A 27,217-nucleotide genomic window follows, 5' to 3' on the forward strand; every position below is an offset into this window, starting at 1 on the left:
GTCTCTATAAAATAATAAAAAACCATAATAAATAGCCTAACAAGCGATGTACTCATAGTGCAATTTCTTTGAACTTCTGGATATAATTTGTAATTTCCTTAAATCATCATTAAACTTGCGGACTGCTCGTTGTCAATCGACGCTGATAGTGAACCATCAATCGATGTTTTTCTTTTCATAATCGACTCTGCCTTGTGTTTTCAGCTGAGCTTTCATAAAAGCTCCAAAAAGATTTAAAAACTCCAATTATGTCCAATGGATACATGGACCTGTAAAAGACTCTAAAAAGACTCCAAATATATATAAAATACTAATTAAACATATATAAATCATTGGTAAAACCGTAAAAGTGGGTAAAATCCATGACATATCATCTTTTCGGAAGTCTTCTAACATTTAATGCACTATAAGACTTCCAACTTCTAACGGAGTCTTCTCACATGTCTACTCTTTCATAACAGATTTGAGCGTTTTGACAAGTTTTATGTCCGATTTTCTTCATTTGGTAACATTTTATTTCTTAAAACTCTTAGCTTTTGAAAATTATTTTTGTTGCTTAAAGTTCTTATCTTATTTTAAAGTTTTATCTATTTTAAAGCCATTTGAATGCTTCTGAATATGCAGTTTTTTTTTGAATATGAACCAAGTTTTGGAAGATCTTCAAGGAAGTATTCTCGGAAGTCTTCTAACAATAATGCACTAGAAGACTTTCTGGAAGTCTTTTTCCATGTTTTTATAACATATCTGAGTGTTTTTGCAAGTTTTTATGTCTGATTTTTTTTTTCAGTTGGTATTCTCTAGTTGCTTAAAGCTCTTATCTTTTTCCCAAACTAAAACTTTCCAAAAACACCAAACTTATATCAATTTATCATTTTTTGTCTCATGTATTTTTAACTAATTCATCTTTTGTAGTGTAAGTTCGCTGTTCTACCAAAAAAGAAATTTCTAATGTTATTTGGATTTGTGAGGATGATGTTTACGGTATGTATGCTAAATGCACCTCTTTGAAGAGAGAGAGAGAGAAGATGAATTGAATGAGTAATTGTGGTTGCAGTGTATGAAAGAGTTAAGAAAATCTTTAATGGCAGTGAATTAACTCATCCCGTAACGGTTCAGGGGTGGAAAAACAGAAACGAAATGACACCAAGACATCTCGATCCAGGGAATGAAAATCATGATTCGTCTTGAATATCTATTCAAAGACTCCATGATCGGCCATGAATAAGAAGTTTAAGAACATGATGAACCCTATATTTCTACGGCTTTGAAGAAGGTGAATATAAGAGGCTTGCATATTGTTTTTTAACAGCCCATGTATTGTTTTTTTAACAGCTCAAGAAAGTTAAGCCCAACAATTAAACCATAAAGTCCACCATATGCTTTATGAACGAAACCCACAATGATATATGTTTAGTGAAACACAGCGAATCAATGGATATGACATATGATGAGCGCAGGAGACTCTATTTTCCTATGTGTATGAAGGAGAAGAGAGTAAAATTCTTCTTTATATTACAAGATTTTTTAAAAAGACTTATATGACTGTACATTCCCCGGACACAGACCTACTTAATATAATGAGTACAAATGATTAAGGGAAATGAATAATACAACTTGCAAAGAGTATCCCCTATATGTTAAAAGGCATGCATTGTCATTAAATGCTTTCACACTGCCACGTCCACGTATCATTTTGAAAGTAATTTGACTATAAATTTTTGTATGAGTCGGCTTCATACCATCTCTCAAATAATTAACTTTTTCTGAATAAATACAATTTCCTTATAACGTTAACATAAGTACGTCGACGAATTTGTTAGTCAAAAGAGATCTTTATAGTGATAAAAATTTAAGAGGGAGATTATTGCATTTTTAATTTTGGATGGTCTGAAATAAAAAAAAAAATGACATTGTACCAGTGTCCACCTAACGAAAACAGTTTCGCATTGATCAAAGACTGAGCTATAACGTATAATCGTTCAGCAGTTAGAGAGCGTGACCGTAGATGATTATGCTTCGCTATGGTCTGTTTCGAGCTTATAACGCATACCGTACTGTTTGAAGATAGGCATCTTAGAGGCGATGAGATGGGGAAGAACATAAGAAACTGAGATCGATATACTCACAAGCTCCCATGAAAAAAATATCTAATCACCAACTTCGAAGAGGGACCGTAGATGATTATACAAGCTTCAATGCGTACTTGACTGCGTACCTGGCTGAGACGTTTATTAGTATAAACACACAGCAGATAAGGAAAGCAGAGGAGAAACATTTGAACATAACGGTCTATAAGAAAGAATCTAACAATGGCATTGTTAAATGGAAAAACATATCGCAACCCAAAATTTTGTAACAAACTATGACTCTTTTGAAAACATTATTTAGCTATGACAACATTATTCTCTACAAGGGACTCTATGTTTGTATCATGGACAGCCTAAAATAAATAAACGACATTGTACCCGTTGTAACACAAACGATGAAGGGATGATGCAAAAACACATGTCATGCAAACTAGGAAAGTTTTTATTAGGGTCTCCCATTGTCAGCTTCATCTATGAGCAATTCTCACGTATTACACGTGTATTTCAATATATTGCGGCACTTCACATTTGTGTTACGTGAATTTTAAATATTTTTATTAAGTTTCATTGATTATGTTCATAGAGTTTGAAGCCAAAGGATTTCATTAGTTGACATGATGAAGATAATTAAGTCGACTGAGCATCAAACTACAGATACGATGGACGTGTTTTGGAAGCTTTTCGCAACCTTAACGAATCATTCTCATATTAACAAAGTTAAAACACGACGTTATAGAGATGACGATTGCGTTATTACCTCCAACTAAAAGTTTTTGTAGGATTCAGTCTCTTAGGTTAAGAACAGAGTTTTCTCGATGAGTAGAAAATAACGGAGCCGACAAACATATGCTATGAAGAGAGATGATGAAGCGTTGTTGAAAAAAAAAACGATTATGAACTTTTTTTTAGTAAATTTGTTGTACGAGTTTTAGTTTGAGTTAGGCATGAGCTTTTCTAAAAAATGGGTGCTAAATTTATATTGTTTTAATGGTGGTCTATAACCAAGAATTTATACTATAATAAGATTAACCTAATTTATACTAATCATTTTTTATTTTAATTTCTCGTATTATGTTAAACATTATAAACAATCAATATTATTAATTATATAAAACATGAGTTATATCACGACACATTAAATAATCACACAGCTTGAAATCTTTGCAATATTGGTTTAAAGATCATAATATTTGATTATTACAGTTATTATATAAGATTAATTCTAAAAAGTATTTTAGCTACCTATTCTGCAATGTTTTCTCCAAGTATGAAACTCTAAAAATAATTTGTGTAAAAACATAAACAGTGGCGGATATAGAAAATATTTTTTGTGGGGGTATAAAAATAAATAATTGAAAAATTAATTAATATTTATATATTTTATATATTATTCTCTATATGATACCACTATATAAAAGAAACAAATAAAATGGTGTATAGGATTTTCTTGAATTTAATTCAGGAATAAAAAATGAATTCAACTATCTCGTTGATAAAAAAAACTATATATTTTTATATATTATTCTCTATTTGATACTACTATATATAAAACAAACTATAAATGGTGTATATGATTTTTTTAATATAATTCAGGAAGAAAAATAAATTCAACTATCTCGTTAATAAAAAAATCTATCTCTTTGTTAAAAAAATAATATGTTAAATTTAAAATGGGTTTTGAATGAAAGGAAAAATGAACAAGAAAAACTAAAAAAAGTAAGTGAGAAAAAGAGAATGATAGACAGAAATGTAAATATGAAAAATTTAAAAGGAAAAAAAGAAGTAATTAAAAGACAAGTTTGACCAAAAAAATAAAAATAAATTGAAGTTAAAGGGACAAGAGAGGCATTGAACCGTGATTTACTGATTTTTGAGGGGACAGGCCGCCAGTTGGAATGGTTTGTGGATTGCGAACCGCTAGAGCTGCGGAACCTAATAAGATAGCAATTACAACCCAAGAAGTAATAAGGACTTGCGCATGGACTTGGAACCCCCCTATTTGCCAATAGAAATGTTGGCCTACTTCTACACCAGATATCTCATATAACCCTTTATTAGTGTATTGATGGAACATGATAAAACATTCATATTGCCCTCTGACAGAAATAAGAACTTTAAATTATTTTGATTCAAGACCCCCCCCCCTTTTTTTTTACTTATTTACTTGAATTTTCTATTTTAGTTTTGGATACCCGCCCATGAACATAAACACTGTTCATTTCTCATGAGTTGAACATTAAAAGAAGGATAATCTCTCAAATAATTGATTTAAAGCACAAAAATTATATGGTGGCTCATTTTGTTATAATTATATGGTGAGTTTATAAACTTCAAAAGCCCATTTGTGATTAAATTATTTTGTGTATTTTTTTAATATCTATTTCTTTAAACAAAAACAATGATATAGAATAAAAATAAAAGACTGAAATATATAGAATTACAGATAATAAAAGTTATATTATAAAATGCAAAAAAAAATCAATGATTATAAATATACAAATTTATAATCATTTAAACATATATGAAAGTTCAAACAGCACAAATAATATTGAGTAGTCTTAAATTACCATTTTAATATGTTTTTCTAAACAAATAAATAATATTATATGTTCTCTTTTCAACTGTTATTTATATTTAATTTGATATTTCACTTGTTCAGAATTTCAATATGAAACCATTGGTTCGACATCAAAAAATCTAAAATACAAATAATATGAAACCAAACAAATAATAATAGTTTTGTTTCTTCCTAAAAAATATGAGTTTTGAATGTAATTATATAGTATGAGTTTAAAAACTGAAAACACCGTTAAACCGAACCAATATGCAGCTAAGCATAACTATATCTTTTTCTTTCAAAAATCGTAATTAATAATCTCACTCCGCGCAAGGCGCGGATAACTACCTAGTTCTAAGTGTTTAGTGTGTTCATACTGTTGCAGTGCCATGTCTATCTTTGAGCTTGATTCATCATTGATACTGCTCAACTAGATCCCAAATACTCTTATCTATCCTCAGGTGCACGTATCAGCCTTGCTCGGCAGGGCGTTGGTTAAATGACCTGACTGAGGTAACTTAGTCTTGACCGTTATTTGCTTAGTCTGGAGCACGCTACTTCGAGCTCAAGATAACATTTGACGGAAGAAATAGTTAGCCTTGGTCGTTTGGCCGCAATATGTTTTCAAGCGAGTTTGTCTTTATTAGATCTTTGTGGTCAGACTTAAATCGTATTCTAACAGTGGCGAGCTGAGTTTTAAAATTTCAGGCGAGAAATGACATTTTAAACATGGCCACCAAAACGATCAATTGACAAAGTACGGTCACTAAAACCCAAGAAACTGGATAATTTGATTAACCAAAGGAGAGATTAAACTCTAGTCGACCTCGATGTGGATAGCATCGTCACAATCTCGCTGTATGATCTTAGGAACCACCACTCGCAGCACGCCGTTTTTCATCTCCGCCTTTATCTCATCCGCCTTGTATTCTTCTTCGGGCAACTCTATCCTGCTTGAAAACTTACGTCCTTCGCCCTCCTGAGTTTCGCCTTTGATCACAAGTGTGTCCTCTTCCAACGACACCTTCACATCCTCTCTGCCAAGCCCCGGCATATCAATCCTCACGTGTAACGCATTCTCTTTCTCTTTCACATCCCACCCAATTCTTCCACCCGTCGTTGCTACTACCAGAGCGGCTTCGTCCTTTAGGGGTTTAACCACGTGGTTCAAGCTCATCGCTGGTGTAATCGGACCGTAGAAGCCTAGAGTCACATAAACCAAATCCAGATTCAGATCTCCGAGACACTTGTTGTTCCGTTAATAATAACAAATGAGAGGAAGAGGATTACCTGATTTGGTATTGAAGAGGCGATAAGCAGCAACCGCCGGACGAACGGATCGAGAGACGACGGTGGAAGAAGAGAGAAGTCTCCTGAAAGCTAGACACGATTTTGACGCCATTTTCAGAAAAAGAGAAGAAGCAAAGAGTAAAGTGTTAATGAGACTTATATAGTCATAGAGAAAGTAGGGTTCTAGAAGTACGTGGTTCGCAAGTAAAATACGTATAAGGCTTTAGTTTTTTTTTTTCTTTTTTTTTAATACGGTTCGGTTTTGTATAGATTTGTGCCGATTAAAAACCGGTTTAGATTGGTTTACTTTAGTTTGTTTCTTCTTTCGATTCATGGTTTTCTTGTATTCAAAGTACTATTCGAATTGGAAGTTTGGGAGAGAGAGAGATCTAGAGAGAGATGATGCTGGATCTGGGACCGTTCTCGGATGAGAAGTTCGATGCGAAGCGGTGGGTGAACTCGTCGTGCCAAGCGCGTCACCCGCAGGACTCGCTGGAGAAACACCTCGTGGATCTGGAAATGAAGCTCCAGATCGCCTCGGAGGAGATCGGATCGTCTCTCGAAGAGCAGAGCGGAAGCGCTCTCCTCCGCGTCCCCCGCGCAACGCGCGACGTCTTGCGCCTCCGAGACGACGCGGTGTCTCTGCGTAGTTCAGTTGCCGGAATCCTCCAGAAGCTCAAGAAGGTACGCATTGTGCACTGAATCTGAGATCTCATATAGAGTCACAGTGAACAGTGTTATATATCGGCAAGTATATATTCTAGATTGATCTGATTCAGTTAGAGTTGGTACTTGCAGGCAGAGGGATCATCAGCAGATTGTATAGCTACTCTTGCTAGAGTGGACAGTGTCAAACAGAGAATGGAGGCTGCCTACAAAACACTACAGGTGTGTTAATCCATCGTGTACAGACTTGGTTGGTTCTATCAAGAATTGATTTTTATATACTCTGGTGTATGTATGGACATTGGATAGGATGCAGCTGGATTGACTCAGTTAAGCTCGACGGTTGAGGATGTTTTTGCTAGTGGCGATCTTCCTCGTGCTGCAGAAACTCTTGCCAGCATGAGAAACTGCTTGTCTGCTGTTGGAGAGGTTTTACTAATACCAACTTGAGTATCGTAAATGGGGTTTTTAGTCTTTTACCAAAATTTTTCATCAACAGGTTGCAGAATTTGCTAATGTTAGAAAGCAACTCGAAGTTTTGGAGGATAGGCTGGAGGCGATGGTTCAGCCGCGTCTAACTGATGCATTAACATATCACAAGGTTGGTGTAGCGAATATATTTAAATAATTTTTGTTTTTGTGTTTGTTGCTACTGAAAAAGGCTTTTCACGATTTTGGCAGGTTGATGTTGCACAAGATTTGCGAGGAATTCTCATCCGTATTGGGAGATTCAAGTCTCTGGAGTTGCAATATTCTAAAGTCCGTCTAAAGCCAATAAAACAACTCTGGGATGATTTCGACACAAAGCAAAGAGCCAACAAGCTTGCCAGTGAGAGAAGTGAAACCCAAAGGTTGTCTACCGGCGATGAGCTTCAGCTGCCATCAACTCAGGCATCCTTTGCCAGTTGGCTGCCAAGCTTTTACGACGAGTTGCTACTCTATCTTGAGCAGGAGTGGAAATGGTAATTAATTCTGTACCCTTTTTTTTGCAGTAACTTAAGACCCAATCATGTCGTTTGGCTTTCATGAAACACTATATCAGACCTTTATGCCCGATCATGTGGTTGTGCTTTCATATGACTGTTCAGGTGTATGGTTGCCTTCCCTGATGATTACATGACTCTCGTCCCAAAGCTGTTGGTTGAGACCATGGGAGTACTTGGGGCTAGCTTTGTTTCTCGTCTTAACCTTGCTACAGGAGATGCTGTTCCTGAAACTAAAGCACTCGCCAAAGGTTGGATAGGGTTTTTAGATTATCAGATTTTCCTTCTTAGTCTAGTCCTTTATCCAGAATGATTGCGATTACTTGCTTCCGTGGTGGTTTTACTCTACTATCAGCATGCTTTGCTAGATAGTGCTAAGAGGATCATTGTTCTTCTTCTTTGACATGAGCTACTGTTCTTGGTGTTTTGTCTGGTTTGTTATTTTAAGGCAAAATAGCCAACTTTGTGAATTGTCAATTTAGCAGGAAAGTTTGGAAAAAAATCCGAAGTGTTGTTATTAATCCTACTCATTTAGCGATTACAAATCTCCCAAACATTTAAGAAATATTTCGTTTGTCCTACATTTATGTTTGTGTAATGAGAGGAGTACTGAAACTTCTGATGTATATTTTGAACAGGTGTGATGGATCTATTATCCGGAGACTTACCAAAGGGTATTAATATTCAGACCAAGCATCTTGAGGCCCTTATTGACCTGCACAACGTAACTGGGTCCTTTGCAAGAAATATTCAGCACCTGTTTGCTGAATCTGAACTTAGGGTCTTAATAGATACGCTGAAGGCCGTGTACTTACCCTTCGAATCGTTTAAGCAAAAGTAAGTTTCATGTTGTGTAGTTTTCTTCTCAACACGTCTGTCCATTTCTAGCATTTATGGATTCTCTCATTTTCCAATATTTCTTCAAGGCTTGCTTGTGACATTAGAGTTGATCATGCTTTAGGTATGGGAAGATGGAACGTGCTATTTTGGCTTCGGAGATCGCAGTTGTGGATCTGAGAGGGGCCGTTACGCGTGGTGTTGGAGCTCAAGGAATTGAACTCAGCGAAACAGTGCGTAGGATGGAAGAGTCTGTTCCCCAAGTTGTTGTTCTTCTTGAAGCTGCGGTTGAGAGGTGCATCGGTTTCACTGGGGGCTCAGAGGCAGACGAGCTGATACTTGCAATAGATGACACTATGTTGCAGTATATCTCTATGCTTCAGGAAACACTCAAATCTTTGAGAGTTGTGTTCGGAGTGGATGGTACAGGTGATGGAGTTAGCTCAAAGAAAGATGGAAGTGCAGAGAAAAGCTCTCGTAAGATGGACTTGAGTTCAAATGAGGAATGGTCCATTGTCCAGGGAGCTCTTCAAATACTCACTGTAGCGGATTGCCTTACGAGCAGGTCTTCTGTGTTTGAAGCTTCTTTGAGAGCCACTCTAGCTAGACTAAACTCCAGCTTGTCTATTTCATTATTTGGCACAAATCTGGATCAGAACCTGTCACATCTGACAAGTGAACAAACAGCTGGAGATTTGTCTATGGCTGGACGAGCTTCCCTGGATGTGGCAGCTATTCGATTGGTTGATGTTCCGGAGAAGGCTCGCAAACTCCTAAACCTATTGGAGCAGGTAGTCTTAATTTACAAATTAATATACAATATTCATGTGTATCATTTCCTTTTGCCCTTGTTTTGTTGCAGTCTAAAGACCCAAGGTTCCATGCATTGCCTTTGGCATCTCAGAGAGTGGCTGCATTTGCGGATACAGTGAACGAACTTGTCTATGACATCCTCATATCAAAAGTCAGGCAAAGACTGGGGGAAGTATCTCGCCTACCAATCTGGTCTTCAGTGGAGGAACAGACCGCTTTTGCTCTACCAAACTTCAGCTCATACCCTCAGGCTTACGTTACAAGCGTTGGAGAATATCTCCTGACTTTGCCTCAGCAGCTTGAGCCTCTAGCTGAAGGAATCTCAACCAACGGAGATGCAAACAACGAGGACGCACAGTTCTTTGCAACAGAGTGGATGTTCAAGGTAGCAGAAGGCGCCACGGCTCTGTACATGGAGCAACTGAGAGGAATCCAATACATTTCAGACCGAGGAGCACAACAACTGTGTGTCGATATAGAGTACTTGAGCAATGTGCTTGCGGCCTTGTCCATGCCGATTCCGCCTGTGCTTGCAACTTTCCAGACGTGTTTGGCTACACCAAGAGATGAGCTCAAAGATGTAATGAAATCAGAAGCTGGTAGTGAACTTGATTTCCCTACTGCCAATCTTGTTTGTAAGATGCGTCGTATCAGTTTCGATTAGTCTCTAAACTCTCAAAAACGTGCTTTGGTGCCATTGTCATATTTTTTTTACACATTGCGAAAGTTTTGATGCTCTATATAAGACAAGAGTATTGATGTTCCAATGTGTTTGCATTTGCATGAGACAGACAGTTCGATCACTTAGCGTTTCTCAGTCTTAATATATGGTTGATTATATGTCTAATAATACATTCGAAGATTGACACCATCGCTTCTGCGCTTACGTACACTTCCACGTACTCCATTTCCGTTTCCATGTAACATAGCATATTACAAACTGATAATACAAATCCGTTTCCATGTAACATAGCATATTACAAATTGATAATACAAATTGGTTTAAATATTTCAAAAAAATGAATGTAACTAGAGTTGGATCCGTGCGACTGCACGAATGTTGTTTATTTTATTTGTAATGTAATTACATTTTATATCATATGATAAATCATATATAAATTATAATACAAATTTTGACTAATTATTAATATATAAATAAATGAAATCTTACAACCCTACAAACATTAGCGATTGTATTAGAATATATACAAAGGAAATAATCTTTTGTAAAATTAGTATATAATAGAACAAATTGTTTCATGGGCTAAAATCATTTCAAGGGTTTCGTCAGCGTAGACAGGGATTTGTTTTCAGGAGAGAATCAGTTTGACTTGCAAAAGTAACCTTGTTTTATTGGGTTTGACATTGTTTTATAGGGTTTGACATTCTTGAGCAAAGAAAAATGTTTGTTAGTTGACATGGTTTTTAATATCTTTCTTTAAATTGATATCATCTTTGAAATGGTTTTCGTTGATAAAGAAATAATGATATTACTAATTTTTTTGCAACTCAGAATCATCTTTTATTTTTATTGTAAGTAATTAATATTTACAATTGTAATAATGTTTCATAACTATTTATTCTGTTTTGATGCTACTCTTATCATTTATTTTTTTAACTCATAACTTTTAAATGTTCAACCAGGAGACAAAAATTCATGCTTCAGTTGGTGAACAATTCATCAAAAAATTTGAAACGATATAACTGATAGTGATTCTATGATCATAGAGTTATTCAAAGTGTACACAGCTGTTGGTGATTATTAGACAAGCACACTGCACACATCGTTTCAAAAGTAGTTTCTATCAAATAATTTTTCTTACAAAAATTGATGATTCTCCAAGTGAAGTTCTCAAAAAATATTTTGAGGATTACAATAATACTAGTGTTTTTCTGCGCCATGCACATAAATAATTTTTTTTGTCAAACATCAAAATGGGTTTTTAGTATCTCAAAAGAATCTGATCAAAAGGTGACTTCAAACTTGGCCTATTTTTCCTTATTAGATATATCAACCTTATGTTTTTTTATTTATACATAATTTGCCCCATTATTAAAAATATCCGCCTCTATCCGTCTGTACAGAATGCGGGCCAGTCATCTAGTTTTGTATTAATTACAAAATGAATTTATATATGTGTCATTTCCTAACTTTAGTCTAAAATTTGTTTCCCTAGAAAATTCATTAACGTTACATTAGAAGAGTTCTAATACATACAAATCAGGTGGTGACCAAATATTAATTTTTACAAAAATAGGATTCAAGCAAAAAAGTAAAACCAATATCGAACGTATATAACATCTTTTCGTTATATTATTTTTTAAAAATATTATGTTAATTTAAAAATAATTCTCATGAAAATACATGTTTGTATTTATCAATCAAAAAATGTAACATGTATTAAAAAAATTATATTCGATCACATATTATATAATGCTTAAACTATGGAAATGATAGTAGATCTGAAATACACAAACTATATAAAATATGTGGCCATACTTATATACATATAATATTTATCAAAACTGTATCCTAAATCATATTTGAAACACACTTGCACAGTTTTTATAATATATCACAATTGTAACTACAGTGATATAAGAGATTAGTTATTATATATTAGAAAAAATTATATGTTTGAAATAAATATATGCATATAATGGGGTCATTGATTGTCACTTAACATATTATATACTCCCTCTGTTTTTTAAAGATGTATGTTTTGGTGTTTTCACACATATTAAGAAAACACATTAATTATACATCATTTTTAGAAATTATCAAATTCCAATGCATTTTAACCAATAGTCTTTCAATAAATTCAATCAATTTTATTGAAATTTGCAATTTTTGTATAGGAAACATAAAAAATACATCTTTGTGAAATAATTTATTTTTCTAAAACATCTATCTATTTATTTATATAAGTATGGCCACATATCTATCTTTATACATATGTGTTTGTTATTTGAAAAATGCTTAGCTACTAATTTATAAAGAATAATTATGGTTAGTTAGGATTAAAAATTAAGATTTAACATAATATGTAATAAGTAATGAACTAGGTGATAGCCCGTGCCTTGCACGGGGTGAGTTAGTCTAAAATATTATTAGTTTTAATGTATTTTGATCCAATAGATCGAAAATGTACATGTATATATAATGTTTATTTTATTTTTTGAAAAGTTTATATAATTGGTTAGATTCAATTGAAGTATATTTTATGGAAAAAAATCAATAGGAGTAAACAATAACTATATATTATGAATTAAAGATAAAACAAAACATAGGCAATAGAATAATTGCTTTCATAATAAAATGATGACTGCAATAACTAAAGAAATATAGATAATAGAAAATAAAATATGAAATGATACAAAAGCTTTCTTGAGAACTCATGATTTTCAATCCTATAGAGAGACATTACAAAGAATTAGTTTACCAAACAAAACACATTTATTTATTATTTTTACTAAAAGAAATGATATACCTCTTTTTCTTGTGAGAATATTTTTGCTAAGGGATGATTTAAGAAGTTGGTTGTGCTGGGGTGATATCAACTCGACAATTGGAGTTAAATAGGTCCTATGACTTGTCGAGCAATAATCTCTAGTAATAAAATCGCCATAATTGTTACAATATTCGTAACTAATTTTTACGTAATTTGTGCGTCTCACCAATTATAAACTTGCTGTATTATTCGATATCTATAATAAATCAGGTTTGCAAAAAATCTTTATATTAATGATTACGGTATGGGTTTGACAAAAATAAAGAAAGTTTATATCACGTGAACAATGGTCAAATTTTCTAACAGTTAAAACCGATATATTCTTACCAAAAATATTACGTGCTCCGATATGATTATTACCGATAAAGGAAAGTTTATATTACATGAATAATGTTTCAAAGTGCTACGATATGATTATTTTTGTGCGGTTAAAGTTACAGTTTGAGGAAAGTTGTAAATATTAATCAACAATGTAATTGTAGCTAAATTAGGTATGATTTGCATTTGTATATATGATTTTAGCCGGATTTCCTACTAATAACAATGAAATTATAGAATAAAAAGTCAAACTTAAGATTCCGTGATTAATATATTGTTACCAATTTTTGTTAATCCCCTTTTATATTAAATTATGAGCATTTTTTAAGAGTAACCATATATATATATACAGCGGCGAAAAAAACAATGTAAATATCAATAATAGATTTTTCTTTTGTACAGAGTCCATAAACAAAACAAATGTCACAAAAAATATCATATATATATATATATATATATATATATATATATATATATATATATATTCGTATACAATGCAAAATATATATAACATAACTTTTCACCTATAAACCAAAACAACAATAACATATCTATTATTGTAAAAAACAAAATAATAGAAATTGAGTTTGAGATGATTTTTATGTGTGCTCCTGCTACCATTTATATATCGAAAAATGAAGTTATGGTTGGAGTAGGTTTCCTACGTGAATGTACAAAGCTAACGTGAATGTCAATGATTTCTGAATAATTTGTTTCCACCGTCGAATTATTGACAGACCCTAAAATGATACAACGAAGAGGTAAAGGTTGTTTAATGAATGTAATGTAACATAGACTGTTCGTTTTTCTAATCGAATTAATACAAAGCATAGAATATATGATCATGAGTCACCTATTTAATACAATGGCATGATTTGTAATTAATCTAGTAAAAAGAGGGTATTTAAATATATGGTGTGAGAGTGATTGTGGTTGTGACACGTAGGAAATGGCATTCTCGTTATTAATACATGACCATAAGGTTACTTTTAAAAAATGCTCCTATTTTAATATAAAGAGGATATATTTTGTTGTCTATAAAATAGATTATGTATAACTTCAAATTTTTAAACATGTATATGAAATATAAGATATATTTTATTGTATATAAATTATTATTTATAAAAGGTTATTCTTGTAGTAGCAGAGGTCACAATTTGACATACATCATTAGGTTAGAAGATATATTATATGGCTTGAGACCAAATAAGCGTCAATAATAAATTGACATACTACTTTGATATCAATTATAATATTTGTGGTACCAATTATTAAAAAATCTGAATGATTAATACAAAGTTAAATAGAGTATGTAGGTGGGATTTGTCAATAAGTGAAACATATACTTTCCATATTACACACAATCACGTTTTTCCAATTAATACATATGATTGAATAATACACTTATTTTGATTTCGTCTAGGTTAGTAATAGATCAATTTCAGAATTAATTTGGGATATATCAATGGCACACTTTGTAAATTTTCTAGTAAGTTAAGGGGATTATCAAATTAGAGATGAGAGTGAATGTGGGATTGACACCTAGGAAATGGCAATGTGTAAATAACACATCAAGCAAATGTTATTTTCTATGAGTGCTCCTAAAATAATATATAGGGGATATCTTAATTACCTTGTGGACAAAAATACATAATAAAACTTTATTGTGTGCTTCATCAATATTTTAAACGATACTGCAGTATTCATTATTAGATTATAGTATATATGCTTTCCATAATACAAAATTATTTAAAATAAATAACAAATGTGGCGTTTTAATTTACCAAAATTGAACTGTAATCTGAAATTTGCCAAATATGGTTCTTATTAATTTTCCGCAAAAACCCAAATTCCCTTCCAGCAAAATGTTCTAAGTTTCTATAATAAACAAAGCTAAATTATATAGTTACAAGACTTTGTCAATTAGTTAGAAATTCTTTAACTGGTCCACTAATTCAATACACGTCTTCCATTTGTCCAAATAAATTATTTACAGCAATTGATATTACACTTTTATAATGTAACAATAAATTATATGCCGGATTCTATGATATTTAATAAAATATTTATATAATTTTACTTGCGGAGGTCTCTGCCTAGTAATATTCTAATCTTAATGTCAATCCATTCATATGAGTACATAGAACATATAATAGTTAAAAAGTTGATAAGTTAACAGGACTCGAACCCAAAATATATATATATATTTTTTTTTTAAATAAAAATATTATTTCACAACCCGAAAACGGGAATTCAAGTTTCGATTACAAGCTTAATGAAAACAAAATGATCTAATTCAAACAAAAGACAAGCGAGCTTCGCTCAACCACCACCCCGGCGCATTCCACTAGCTGTCTCCGCAATCCTTAGACTATCAATCACCGTTCTCAACTGATAAGTTACACACAAGGAAGGTGGCGTTCACCTCGTTTCCTTGGCTACCGGTTACTTCTCGTGCTATTACCAGAGTAGCTGGTTCTTGACGATCTCATCAAGCTCGTTCTCTCCACTGACTTTAAGCTCATTTTCCGAAAGAGAGGCAGAGATAACATACCAGAGCCTCGAGATACAATAGACGTAATGGAGATGGGATGGCCGAAGACACTAACCGAAGAGAGAGCTCCGTAAAACCAGACTTTACACCGCAACTCCACCGCCAAAACTAGAACAGAGAGAGGCTGAAGACTCCAACTGAAACAAACCACACAAAGCGGGTCCGAGACAACTGCCGCAACTGATCCAGTAGAGCTCTATGACCTGCAAAACAAGTATTAGCAAGGCAGCACCACCATAGGCAACCAAGAGGCTGTCCATGGCGTCGGGATGAGCTACTATGCCGAAAGGAGACACCGGTGAAAGAGAGAGTCCACGAAGACAAACCGCAGACCCTACTAACACCGCCTATCGCCGCCTTCGAGAACCGAAGGACGGTAACTTGAAACTCGTCAAGGTTTGAACCGGTGACCACGGCACAAACAACAATCAAACTCCAAGAGCAAACCCCGAAGAAACTCGTCGACAAAGGTTCATCGGGGAACCAAAACACAAGCCGGAAAGTGAAGGAACCGGAAGATGAGCTTTTACCACACCGCCTCCGAGACGGCCATAGACGACCGCTCCGACGCCGCGACACAGCAAACCACAACGAACCACCATCTAGGACAACAACACACGCCATTACCCTAAACTAAGCTCGCCCTTGAGTTGAGAGAACCTCCAAGGCATCCATGGCAGAGGAAGACGATAACAGCTCACCAAGACGCCGAGATGAGACCACCAATCGCTACCCCTGCCTCTCAAAACCGACCAGAAACCAGAGTCACCGAATCGGAACAGAGCGGCTCCCCTCCTTCACGTGCTGAAATCTCTCCAGACGGTAAAAAGGCCGCCTGTACAACCCTAAAAAGCCAACTTCTTCAAAGGCCAAGCCTTACCCTTACAGCATCATGACTCCACCACCATCTGAAACCGCGTCGCACCTGAACCTCTTCGCGAGCAGAGGCGAGTACGAGCTGTTCTCCGGAAGCAGAACCAACGACAAGACGGAAAGAGAAGCATGGGATTGTAGAAGCAAAGGAAAGACGAGAACAGAGGGAGAAAGGGGGAGGCTCCGCCGCCGGAACGCGCGCTCACGCGCCGTCCGGACGTCGGACCCGAACTCAAATCGACTTTAGATCTGGAGAGAGTGAGGAGATAAGACGGAGGAGAGAAGAAATTAGTAACCCAAAATATTTTAATACTACATAACCGAGTATTGATGTTCCAATGTGTTTGCATGAGACAGTTCGATCACTTAGCGTTTCTCAGTCTTAACATATGGTTGATTATATGTCTAATAATACATTCGGAGATTGACATTATCGCTTCTGCGCTTCCGTACACTTCTGCTTCTACGTACCCACTTCCGTTTCCATGTAACATAGCATATTACAAACTGATAATAAATATTTGATTTAAATATTTCAAAAAAATAAATATAACTAGAGTTGGATCCGTACGACCGCACGGATGTTGTTTGTTTTATTCGTGATGTAATTACATTTTATATCATATGATAAATTATAATACAAATTTTGATTAATTATTAATATATAAATAAATGAAATCTTACAACCCTACAAACATTAGCGATTGTATTAGAATGTATACAAGGGAGATAATCTTTTGTAAAATTAGTAATAGAACTAATTGTTTCATGGGCTAAAATCATTTCAAGGGTTTCGTCAGCGTAGAGAGGGATTTGTTTTCAGGAGTGCATCAGTTTGACTTGCAAAAGTAACCTTGTTTTATAGGGTTTGACATTGTTTTATAAGGTTTGACATTCTTGAACAAAGAAAAATGTTTGTTAGTTGACATGGTTTTTGGATGAGCGATAAAAAAATAAATAGAAAGTATGTATAGAGGTGGAAGTATATATAGTGGAGATTTGAAACCCTAGAGTACAAAATACAAAGTATGTTACGATTGATTTATTAGAATAAATATTCTATTTACTGTGATATTGTAGCAAAACCAACAAAATAAGAAAGGTTAAGATTTTATTGTTGTTTGTTCGAATCTTGTGTCCAGTGATTTATTCCTTATTCGGTTTGAATATACTATATACATTTGTTTGTTCCCAAATTAAACGGAAAAGGAATATTTTATAAGCAAATTTAGCTGATTTAGAAGTTATTGTTGGTATGCTTAACTGATTTTTCGAATTCTAGATATTTTCAATCGATCTAAATAAAATATTAAATTAATTATTTTCAATTAAAATAAATAAGATTTTTTAATCTAATTTATTAATATGTTTTTGATTTGGTGTTCGTTAAAATATTTAACATCTTAACGAAAAATGGTTGAAACAGCAATTACTCTATGAGGTGCATTATAACCTTGCGTATGATGCAGGTTAGTTCAACGAAGGTTGATGAATAAAATATAAAGTCGATGCTAGTGCTTTTGAAGAAATGACGATGATTAATATATAAACTCCTATATATATATATATATATATATATATATAAACTCATATGGTGATGATTAAAATATAATCTCTTGTCGTGTTTTTAGAAAGATTACTCTAAATCTCTAATTGAAGCTAAAGTTATGTTTATAATAGTTAGATAATGATGAATCGCTGAAATGCAAAGTGGTTTTTAAGGGTTAGTATTAATTTAGGAAACGATTAATAAATACATGGAAAATACATGAATTAATTAAACTTAGAATCATTTAATTTTTTAGTGGCATTAGATTGTAAATATTAAAATCTAAGGAGTATTCTATATGTGTACCTCTATTTTAATAAATCTATTTTAATAAAGTAAATTGTTGTGGAAAAATTTAGGACATGTTTTAGAATCAGCCCTTAATCCTAGAGCCATTTTAAAACGTCTTTTTAGCAAGCTTTTTTAAAAAGCCTAAGTGTATTAATCATGATCGAATCTAGGCCCATGGTCTGAAATACGATCAATAAGATTAAAATTTTCTTTATAATAGGAAAATAGATAGGTTATATGACTCGAACATAGAGTATCCACATAGTGAAAAAACTTAGGCTCCAATTGGTGACCACCTTTTATGAAAAAAATTATGATGAATTTGTTGTTCCTCAAAATTAATACCAGTTATGTTGATTTTTTAGTCAAATTATTATGTATGGACCCCACCAAATTTCTCTATGTTCCTCATAAAAAGAGGAATTAATGAAGAAGTATTTTCTCCTTCCAAAATCGATAAGGAACGTTTGTTCCTCAATGTTCAACTTTTTTTTTCCAATTCAATTCCTTAAATGAAAATTTGTTCAACTTTTTCTGTTCATTTTTTTTCATTTTTATGGTTACCGATTAAAAGACGAATATATAAAACAGGAAAGCTCATGCATAAGCATTATTTAAATACATAGTACTTCAATCATATAGCTTCTAAACCTAAGCCATAGGCGCCTTCTTGACGACTTGCGAAGTTGGGTCAGCCATCTTTCTCAACCCACTATCAATTGGTTCCATAGCATCAAACAAAGTTGCTTCACCACTGCTCCCTCCAGATCCGACCTTAGCAGGAATTGGTTTATCACCTGCCATGTTGCCACCATCGTTATCACCTCATCCCTGATACAGATGGATGGTATGAAAAAACAACACATAGTCGAATAATGCAACAACACAATAACATTAGACTTACATTGTCAACGAAATCGGGGAGCGGCAGGCGATCACGTTTACAACACAAAAGCATTACTTAATTTGTGTGGGATCCACACTTTCTTAATTTGCAAAGCATTACTCATCTTCCTTAGACGGACCAATTTATTTTTCTAATGATTGATTCTCCTGATGACACATGTCATAGTTCAAAGGTTGTAGTGTTTCTCTTTTGATATATAGGTGATGTGAATTATTTTACGCCAAACATGCAAAACTTTGATACAAATAGGCAAACAGTTCTGGCTAACAGAAAGTTTAAAGATATTATGAATAACTTTCAATTAGATGATTCAGATAAATAAAAATAGTTAGACACATCACATTTATATATATATATATATATATAAAGTTAGGGTTTTCTCTTCTTATGACAAGTAGCATGTGATTTTGCTATCACATGTCATTTTTTATTTCTTTTAAAAATGTACGGCTTTTTTGAAAAAATAATTATTGATGGAATTTAAATTTGCAAAAACTCATAAATTTAGGATAAATGAGAAAACAAATAAATCTAGGATAGTTAAAAAACAACAAAAAGACTAGACATAGCAATCCTCTGAATACAAAAGAGCGCAATCAAACACCAACGGAAATAACAAATAAAGCTTGTCAGAGAAAGAATAATCACTGGAATACAAAATCACCATGAAGCATATGAAAACACATGACTAAAGCATCGAAAGCATAATCACCAACTAAGAGGTAAGAAACATCTCACAAACTAAACAAGCATATACAAGGCTCCCATGCCAGCGGAGAACCACAAAGCTCTCGGTAGAAGGGCCCAAAGCTCCAAGAGACTAACTCCGCAGACTTATACCAAGGAAAGCAGGAGAAAAAAACAACTTGAGGAAGGAGAATGGAAGCCAACCATCGAGAAACCATAACCTAAACTTAAGACCATAAAAAACCTTTCAAGCCCACATAGCATACACACAGAGTCGTGCCTACAGTGCAATGAAAAAGACATTGGCCATAGACCCCCAAATAATATATAAATTTGGCCCCATTTTTGCAACTTTTCTTCTATGGTATAGTGGTTAAAGATTCTTTGTAGGAGGATGTCACCGTAAGTTCGAACACAGGCGTTGCTTCTTTTTTTTTCTTTTGTCATTTTTGTGTTAAAAAAAGATGACAAAAGAAAAAACGAACTTATTAACTCTGCTGTGTAACCTACCCTTCTAATGATTTGGAATATATATTTTTAAAAGTTACCTTAGATTTTTTTTGGCCACAAATTGTTTTCTATGATTTTTTTGTTTAAATTTTATTAAAAAATGTGTTTGTAGATAGAAAAACATTTATGTGAGAGATTTTTTCTATTGCTTTTTTTTTAAAAAATTATGTATTTTCTGAATTTAAATGCTTTAAAAAAATTTGGCCTTAGGCCTCCTAAAGTGTTCGCACGGCACTGCATACACAAAGGAAAACACTATCCAAACCTGGAGTGGCAAACATGACGAAAAAGAGCCATCAGACACGCGAGCAGCGATGAAAGCAACAACGAGATGAAAGAACAGAAAGAAAGGAAGGGAGAAAATAAAAGAAAACAGTGGAACCGTCATCGAGCTATGAAAGAAAGCATAAAAGTTAGATCATCAAAAACCAGATCTTGAAAACCAGACGAGCAAGGATTATCAACGGCAAGCCAACGACAAGGAAAAAAACATCAAAGACGACTAAAATCTATGACCCAACCCAAGGAGATGTGGTCCCTAACATCAGTCGAAATCTAAGTAAGAAAAGGAGCATCCTATACTGACCACAACATCCTACAACACCGTAAGAAACAACCACACAACTACCAGATAATCTCCCATGAGAAAAAGGGAGGAAGAACTTTATTCCAAAACATAACAATCATTCCTGGGACAAGCACTGCACATTAGAAAGGTAAACAAAATACATAAATAGTAACGGCTCGGGGTAAAAATATGGAGAAAGGGAAAAAAACATCCTAAAAGAATAATTTTTCAAAAAATTGAAAAATAAAATACAATTTTGATGCTGAAACTGTTAATTTAAGAATCAACAAATGCCTAAATGCAAAGTTATTGAAATTCAATATGCTTTATCTTAGAGGCTCATTTCACCACTATTAAGTACTACTATAGACATAATAACACATTATTAAAAACACAAAATATATTAACCTATCACATACTACTACATAACACAATGAAAATCAAATAATGCTCTTAACAAATAAATACGATTACATAATTACATCGTCAAAAAAAAATCAACACAATAATGGAGCAAAGTTCTCTCCTGGTAATAACACATCAGATTTTTAAAAGGCTGTGAAACTGCCATGTCAATAAATGAAAAAACTTTGAAAACCAATCAAAAACATCTTGTCTCTCCAGGTAACTTTTGGTCTAAATGAAAAAACTGTGAAACCCAATCAAAATATTTGGGTTCTCCACGTCGTTCATACATGTCATTCACATCTTAATCTTTTCCTCTTTCTTAATTTCACTGAGGATGGATTTGTTTCGGAGATGGAGAAACTCAGAAAGAAGAGTTATGGGCAGAGGAAGAGGAGGCGGAGAAATTCTTTGTAGGAGATTCCTTTTGATTTTAGAAAGTTCACGGCGAAGATAATAATGGGAATTTTGTCTCCGGTGGAGAAATTGCGAGGGATTACTCCGAGAAGCGAGAGACATCTTAGATTTTCACGGTGAGAAATCTGAAATTTGAGTCAGAGAGCTTGGAGAAAGAGAGGAAGAAAACGAGGATGATGATAGAGGTTAAATACGAAGTGAAACAATTACAGTAGCTATTGATGCCGTCATTCTTCATCACAGTTTGATTTTATATCTGCAAATAAACCAGAAATTAATTGAACCAGTCAGATCCAGCCCATCATCATAAAACCTAGACTATCTATTTCTTCATTTGTCCTCCAGTCTGTGGTTTCTCTCTTGGGACTTTAAGGAACGACCTTGTCATTGTGTTATGGATTTTGTTTGTCATTTTATTGCTCGTAAAAGGAACTTGCTTTGTTATAATGCATGTGAAATTGGACCCTCCAAGATTTCTGAGAAAGCAGAAAAATTAGATTGTTGCTGAAATCATAAAGAAAGCACGAATCTATTCCACATGCTGCTGCTACAACAGCTCTCAGTTTCACATCTGCAAAAGCTCCTTCAGAGTCTTCGATTCCCCCTGTTTCATCTTCTTAATGTGATTGCTATTTGTGTTCATTGTTAGAACTCTTTTGGTGTTGAGTTTCACTTGCAAGTTCAGTGTGGTGTGTTTTGAGACCTTTATCAATACATCTTTATCCTTTATTAACGTTGTAGTTTAGAACTCTTCCATAATTATATCTCTCATCTTCAAATTTCTCCATTTGAAAAATCCGAGGCAAAAGATACATATGGATTTAACACGTTACGTATCATTCTCTTCATTATTACATAACAAACAGTTTGAGATTCATAATAACTAACATAAAAATATTAACAGATAAATAGGATACCAAAGAAAAAATTTACAAAAAGATCATAAATTCCTTTAATACATCTATGGACAACCAAATACGTCCAAGAAAATGAGATCCACTAATTTTGTCTATGTAAATGTCAGTGTCTTTTTTTTCCTTTCAGTACTCTATGTTAGTGTCAAATTATGTGTTTTCATTATACCAACAAAAATACTTGCCAAAATATAATATAACATTAAAAATCAAAATTAAGCAAACTTTAATATCATGCATAAAACAAAAATAAACTTATTACAAAAGAATCACTTACACAACAAAATAACAATTTAAGAAATATATCGAGATCCAAAAATACTTAACATTAGGAAGAGAAGAAAAAACAAATATATCAAGATCCTTAAAATAAAAAATTAACTAAAAGTTCAATTATAAAACCAAAGTTTATTGATATATACTAATCAGAATTTGCACAAAAATAATAAAATTAAATTAGAAAAAACAACAATTATCAAACAGAACTAAACTTAATAAATATTCAATAAAACAACCACAGCCTAGCAGTTATAAATCGTAATATTATCAAGAAATTTTAATAATATTTACTAATAATATATTTAAACCAAATATTTTAATATTTTCCAGAAATTGTAAGTATAATATTTATATAAGAATTATAAAAAATCTTTTGCGGCATTGCAAGGATATCTACCAAGTCATTCTTAAGAACAATAGGACAATATTCCATGATAAGTCAAAATACTTGAACGGTTCATAAACCTCTAAAACCAAAAAACCGGAAAACAAAACAAGAATCGGAACCGAGAACCGAATGCTATGGAATACTAAAAACTGATGTGGGTGTACATAACTTTTTTGGACACCATAAAAGAAAGTTAGCACAAACAAAAAGAAGATAAAGCCATGTAGGAATTACTAAAATGTTGACCAAAATCATATAAAACTCTAAAACAGATTACAACAGTTAGGTTAGTGATAGTAATTACAATAAATATTTTTGGAAACTGAATTACATCAAATGTTTGACTGTTTATATTGTATTTAACTGAATGCACATTTAAAATTCTAAAGAATCATGCCATACATGCAAAACGTACAAATATCAGTAACTATGGAAGGTTCGTATTTGTTAAAAAAAAACGAATAGTAAATTGAATTTTTTCAACAATAGAAAAGAGAATAAAATCATATAAATAAAGCTCTTCATTAACAAAAAAAAATATAGAACACTTTTCTTCTCAATTGGAAAGAACTAAGAAAATTATAATGGATATCACAAAAATATCAATCACTCTTTCTTTGGTAATAACATTGGCAATTTTATCGCACTACAACATTCTGGCCCAGCCAGGTATAATGATTCTCACGGAATATATCTTTATTTATTTTGCATTATCTTAGTTATCTTTGAACATTTTAAAAGCATTAGATGACAATCTTTACTTTTTCTAAAAAAAACACATATGATAGAATCTGTGATAGCCATTTATATGGATACGTAAGAACTCTGGTTTACCCAAAAAAATATATACTATTTGGCATGGTCTATAGGATTATAATCTTAACTTTAGATGTTTATATGTTCAGTGAGTACGACAACGAAATATGGAGAATGCATCTATGAGGATTTTTGTAAGGTGGGAAAGTCTGGAACTCGTGAATGCGTCCGCACATGTTTAGAGAGGAGCGAAATGTACGTTGGAGGAGACTGTGTTCCAAAATCTGCACAATATGGATTTTGCTGTTGCATCTTTCCGGACCCAGAGATATAAATCTTATTTCTTGTAAATTGGCGATTTATACGATGAATAATGTTTTCAGTATCATGTTTAGAAAAACTAAACCACTTATAAGCAGTATGGGTTCCAAAATCTCCATGATGAATAATGTTTTTCAATAATATCGATCGATATTATTGAAAAAAAATAATATTGATAATATCGATCGACACTTCTTCCATATCAACAAACAGAAGTTGAGATATGAGATTCTAGACAATAGATAGTCTAAACAAACAGAAGTTGATAGATTGTTGCTTAAGTTGAGTTCTCATATATCCTGCATGCGATTTAGTCTCTATACTATTATAATCATGATTACATTAATATTAATCCTAGACTTAGGGGGATGTATTCAATTTAACATTTGATGTGATTTGATTTTTAATGGAGTTTTAGATGATTTTAATAAGTTGCAGAAGTTTAGGTGAGTTTTGTTAAACTACTCTAGAATATCACCTAAAACAATGGGATTTGAGTTTTAATTTTTTTAACTAGGAAACTCCACCCAAACACCCTAAAATCACCTCAAAACTTTAAAATCCCACAACTTAAAATATTTTCAATAACAGTGGATTTCAGAGTACTTTACGAAATGTCAAGTTCAATAACAGTGGATTTTAAATGAGTTTTTAAAATTCATGTTTGAATAACAGTGGATTTTGTCATTTTAATACAAATCACCTGAACTCTCGGTTGAATACATCCCCCTTAATGTTTGTTTATTATTGTCAAAACCTCAGTCCAACCAACTGAACAACTACCTTGTTCACCCTTGCCATTTACTTTCTTAATATTGAACCTAGCTTAATAACTGCTGATTATGATCTTTTGTGTATCTTAACTTTCTCTGGATTCAATCCCTAAATACTACAACTGAATTTCTTACTTGAAAGAATACAAATCACTCCGTAGGGTAATTTGAGTGATATTAGATTCGAATTTCGAATAAATATAATTCGAAAACATAAAAAATTATTTTTTAATTTATTTAAATAGTTACTTATTATAAATATAGAGAACAAGAGTATAAAAGTCTTTTGCCTTCTAATGAAAAATGTATTTTTGAAAATATCTCTTTAGAGCATCTCCAAAAGACACTCTATAACTTCAAATATAAAGTTTTTTGCTCTCCAAAAAGAAACTTCAAAACTTCAAATTTGAAGTTTCATTTTTTTGTTTATATCTTGGTCCTACTGTTACACATTATATTTATGATTCTTAAATATATTATCATTTCACCTTTAATTCTTTTTAAAAAACTATATCTCATCAATCTCAGATTAATTTATATAAATATATATTTTTACACATAAAAACAAATAAAAAAATTAAAACAAGCTTTATATTATTTTAAAATTAAAATTAGACAACAAGAATATTACAAAACAAACTTAATAAAAAACGTTTTAAAAAGTTACATAAAGACATAATTATTATAGAAAATTAAATATTGCAGCAACACTAATAATCAACAATTTTTAACTCGCAGTCTACAAATTAGAAATAAAGAGAGTCATTTCTTACTTCGAAATACAGTAGTTGATCACACATGAGAGCATTACGGAAATAATATTGTGGAATAATGTGGTATTTTTCTTGTATTTTAATAGTTAATTATGTATTTCTATTTTTAGTTTTATATTTTAATGTAAGTTTTATTAATAAATATTTCAGTAATATTTTGATATATTTTTTAGTTATTTATAATTTTTATGAATTTATATTAGTTGTAACACATATAAGTACCATAGTGTAAAATACAAATGATTATGAAGTTAATTTTGAAGTTTTACTTTTGGAGAAGACAATTTTAAAACTTCATATATAGAGTTTGGGAAACTTCAAAATAGAGAGTGATTTTGGAGATGCCCTTAGTGGTGGTAAAAATAAATAATGGTACCAACAAAATGGTAAACATGAAAATTATCCAATTTAAAAGGTATAATTCGATAAAATTTTAAATAGAAAAAATAATAAAGCATACTTTGAATACAATTCACAGAAATGAAACTAACTATATATAATTTTAAAATGCATATGAAAGAAACTAATGATGAAAATCTAGTAAAGAGTAAAGGATTCCATACTAAAAACTGATGTGGATGTATATAAATTGTTTTCAATACCATAAAGGAAAGTTAACACACACACACACACACAAAAGGGAAGACAAAACCACAAAGGAATTGCTAAAATTTTGACTAAAATCACAAAAAAGAAACTGTAAAATAGACTAGAATAATTATGTTGGTGTATAGTAATTACATTAAATATTTGACTGTTCGTATAATTTATTTACATGAATGGGCATTTAAAATTCTAAAGAATCATGTCATTATCCAAAATATCTGAATTATCCACAATATTTATTCGAAAACCAGAAATGTTTTGATATCTAATCCAAAAATCAAAATTTCTGAATTTTTATCCTAAGATTATTTCAGATATTAGCCGGTTTCCTAACTTTGATATCCAAACCGAGAACCAAAAAAAGCACATTGGAACCGAACCGAATCTTCTAAATACTTGAACGGATCCTAAACCTCTAAAACCGAAAAACCAAAAAACAAAACCAGAACCGGAACCGAGAACCGAATGCCATGGAATACTAAAAATTGATGTGGGTGTACATAAATTTTTGGACACCATAAAGGAAAGTTAGCACAAAAAAGAAGAAGATAAAAACATGTAGGAATTACTAAAATGTTGACTA

The 27,217-nt window shown here is 32.6% G+C and overlaps 2 protein-coding genes across 2 annotated transcripts; one reads left to right on the plus strand and one right to left on the minus strand.

Moving 5' to 3' along the window:
* Window positions 1–5,338: 5,338 nt before the first annotated feature.
* LOC108826048 (23.5 kDa heat shock protein, mitochondrial) lies at window positions 5,339–6,086 on the minus strand. The gene is made up of 2 exons (XM_018599422.2): window positions 5,935–6,086; window positions 5,339–5,847 (listed from the first exon to the last, which is right to left on the minus strand). The coding sequence occupies exons 1-2, from the start codon at window positions 6,044–6,046 to the stop codon at window positions 5,462–5,464; spliced, it is 498 nt and encodes a 165-aa protein (XP_018454924.1). The 5' UTR covers window positions 6,047–6,086; the 3' UTR covers window positions 5,339–5,461.
* Window positions 6,087–6,276: 190 nt separating this feature from the next.
* On the plus strand, window positions 6,277–10,036 carry LOC108828011 (conserved oligomeric Golgi complex subunit 7). The gene is made up of 9 exons (XM_018601552.2): window positions 6,277–6,618; window positions 6,733–6,822; window positions 6,910–7,029; window positions 7,100–7,201; window positions 7,282–7,562; window positions 7,689–7,834; window positions 8,222–8,420; window positions 8,545–9,211; window positions 9,283–10,036. The coding sequence occupies exons 1-9, from the start codon at window positions 6,334–6,336 to the stop codon at window positions 9,895–9,897; spliced, it is 2,505 nt and encodes an 834-aa protein (XP_018457054.1). The 5' UTR covers window positions 6,277–6,333; the 3' UTR covers window positions 9,898–10,036.
* Window positions 10,037–27,217: the final 17,181 nt, after the last annotated feature.

Source organism: Raphanus sativus, chromosome 9 (genome assembly GCF_000801105.2).
Source record: "Raphanus sativus cultivar WK10039 chromosome 9, ASM80110v3, whole genome shotgun sequence".
Lineage (NCBI taxonomy): Eukaryota > Viridiplantae > Streptophyta > Magnoliopsida > Brassicales > Brassicaceae > Raphanus > Raphanus sativus.

Bases quoted from the DNA above. Each gene is read 5' to 3' on its own strand.
- LOC108826048 (XM_018599422.2), bottom strand. From the start codon at position 6,046: ATGGCGTCAAAATCGTGTCTAGCTTTCAGGAGACTTCTCTCTTCTTCC. The intron at 5,848-5,934 runs GTAATCCTCTTC...ATGTGACTCTAG, and splicing joins CCTCTTCAATACCAAATCAG to GCTTCTACGGTCCGATTACA.
- LOC108828011 (XM_018601552.2), top strand. From the start codon at position 6,334: ATGATGCTGGATCTGGGACCGTTCTCGGATGAGAAGTTCGATGCGAAG. The intron at 7,202-7,281 runs GTTGGTGTAGCG...CGATTTTGGCAG, and splicing joins ATGCATTAACATATCACAAG to GTTGATGTTGCACAAGATTT. The intron at 8,421-8,544 runs GTAAGTTTCATG...ATCATGCTTTAG, and splicing joins TTCGAATCGTTTAAGCAAAA to GTATGGGAAGATGGAACGTG.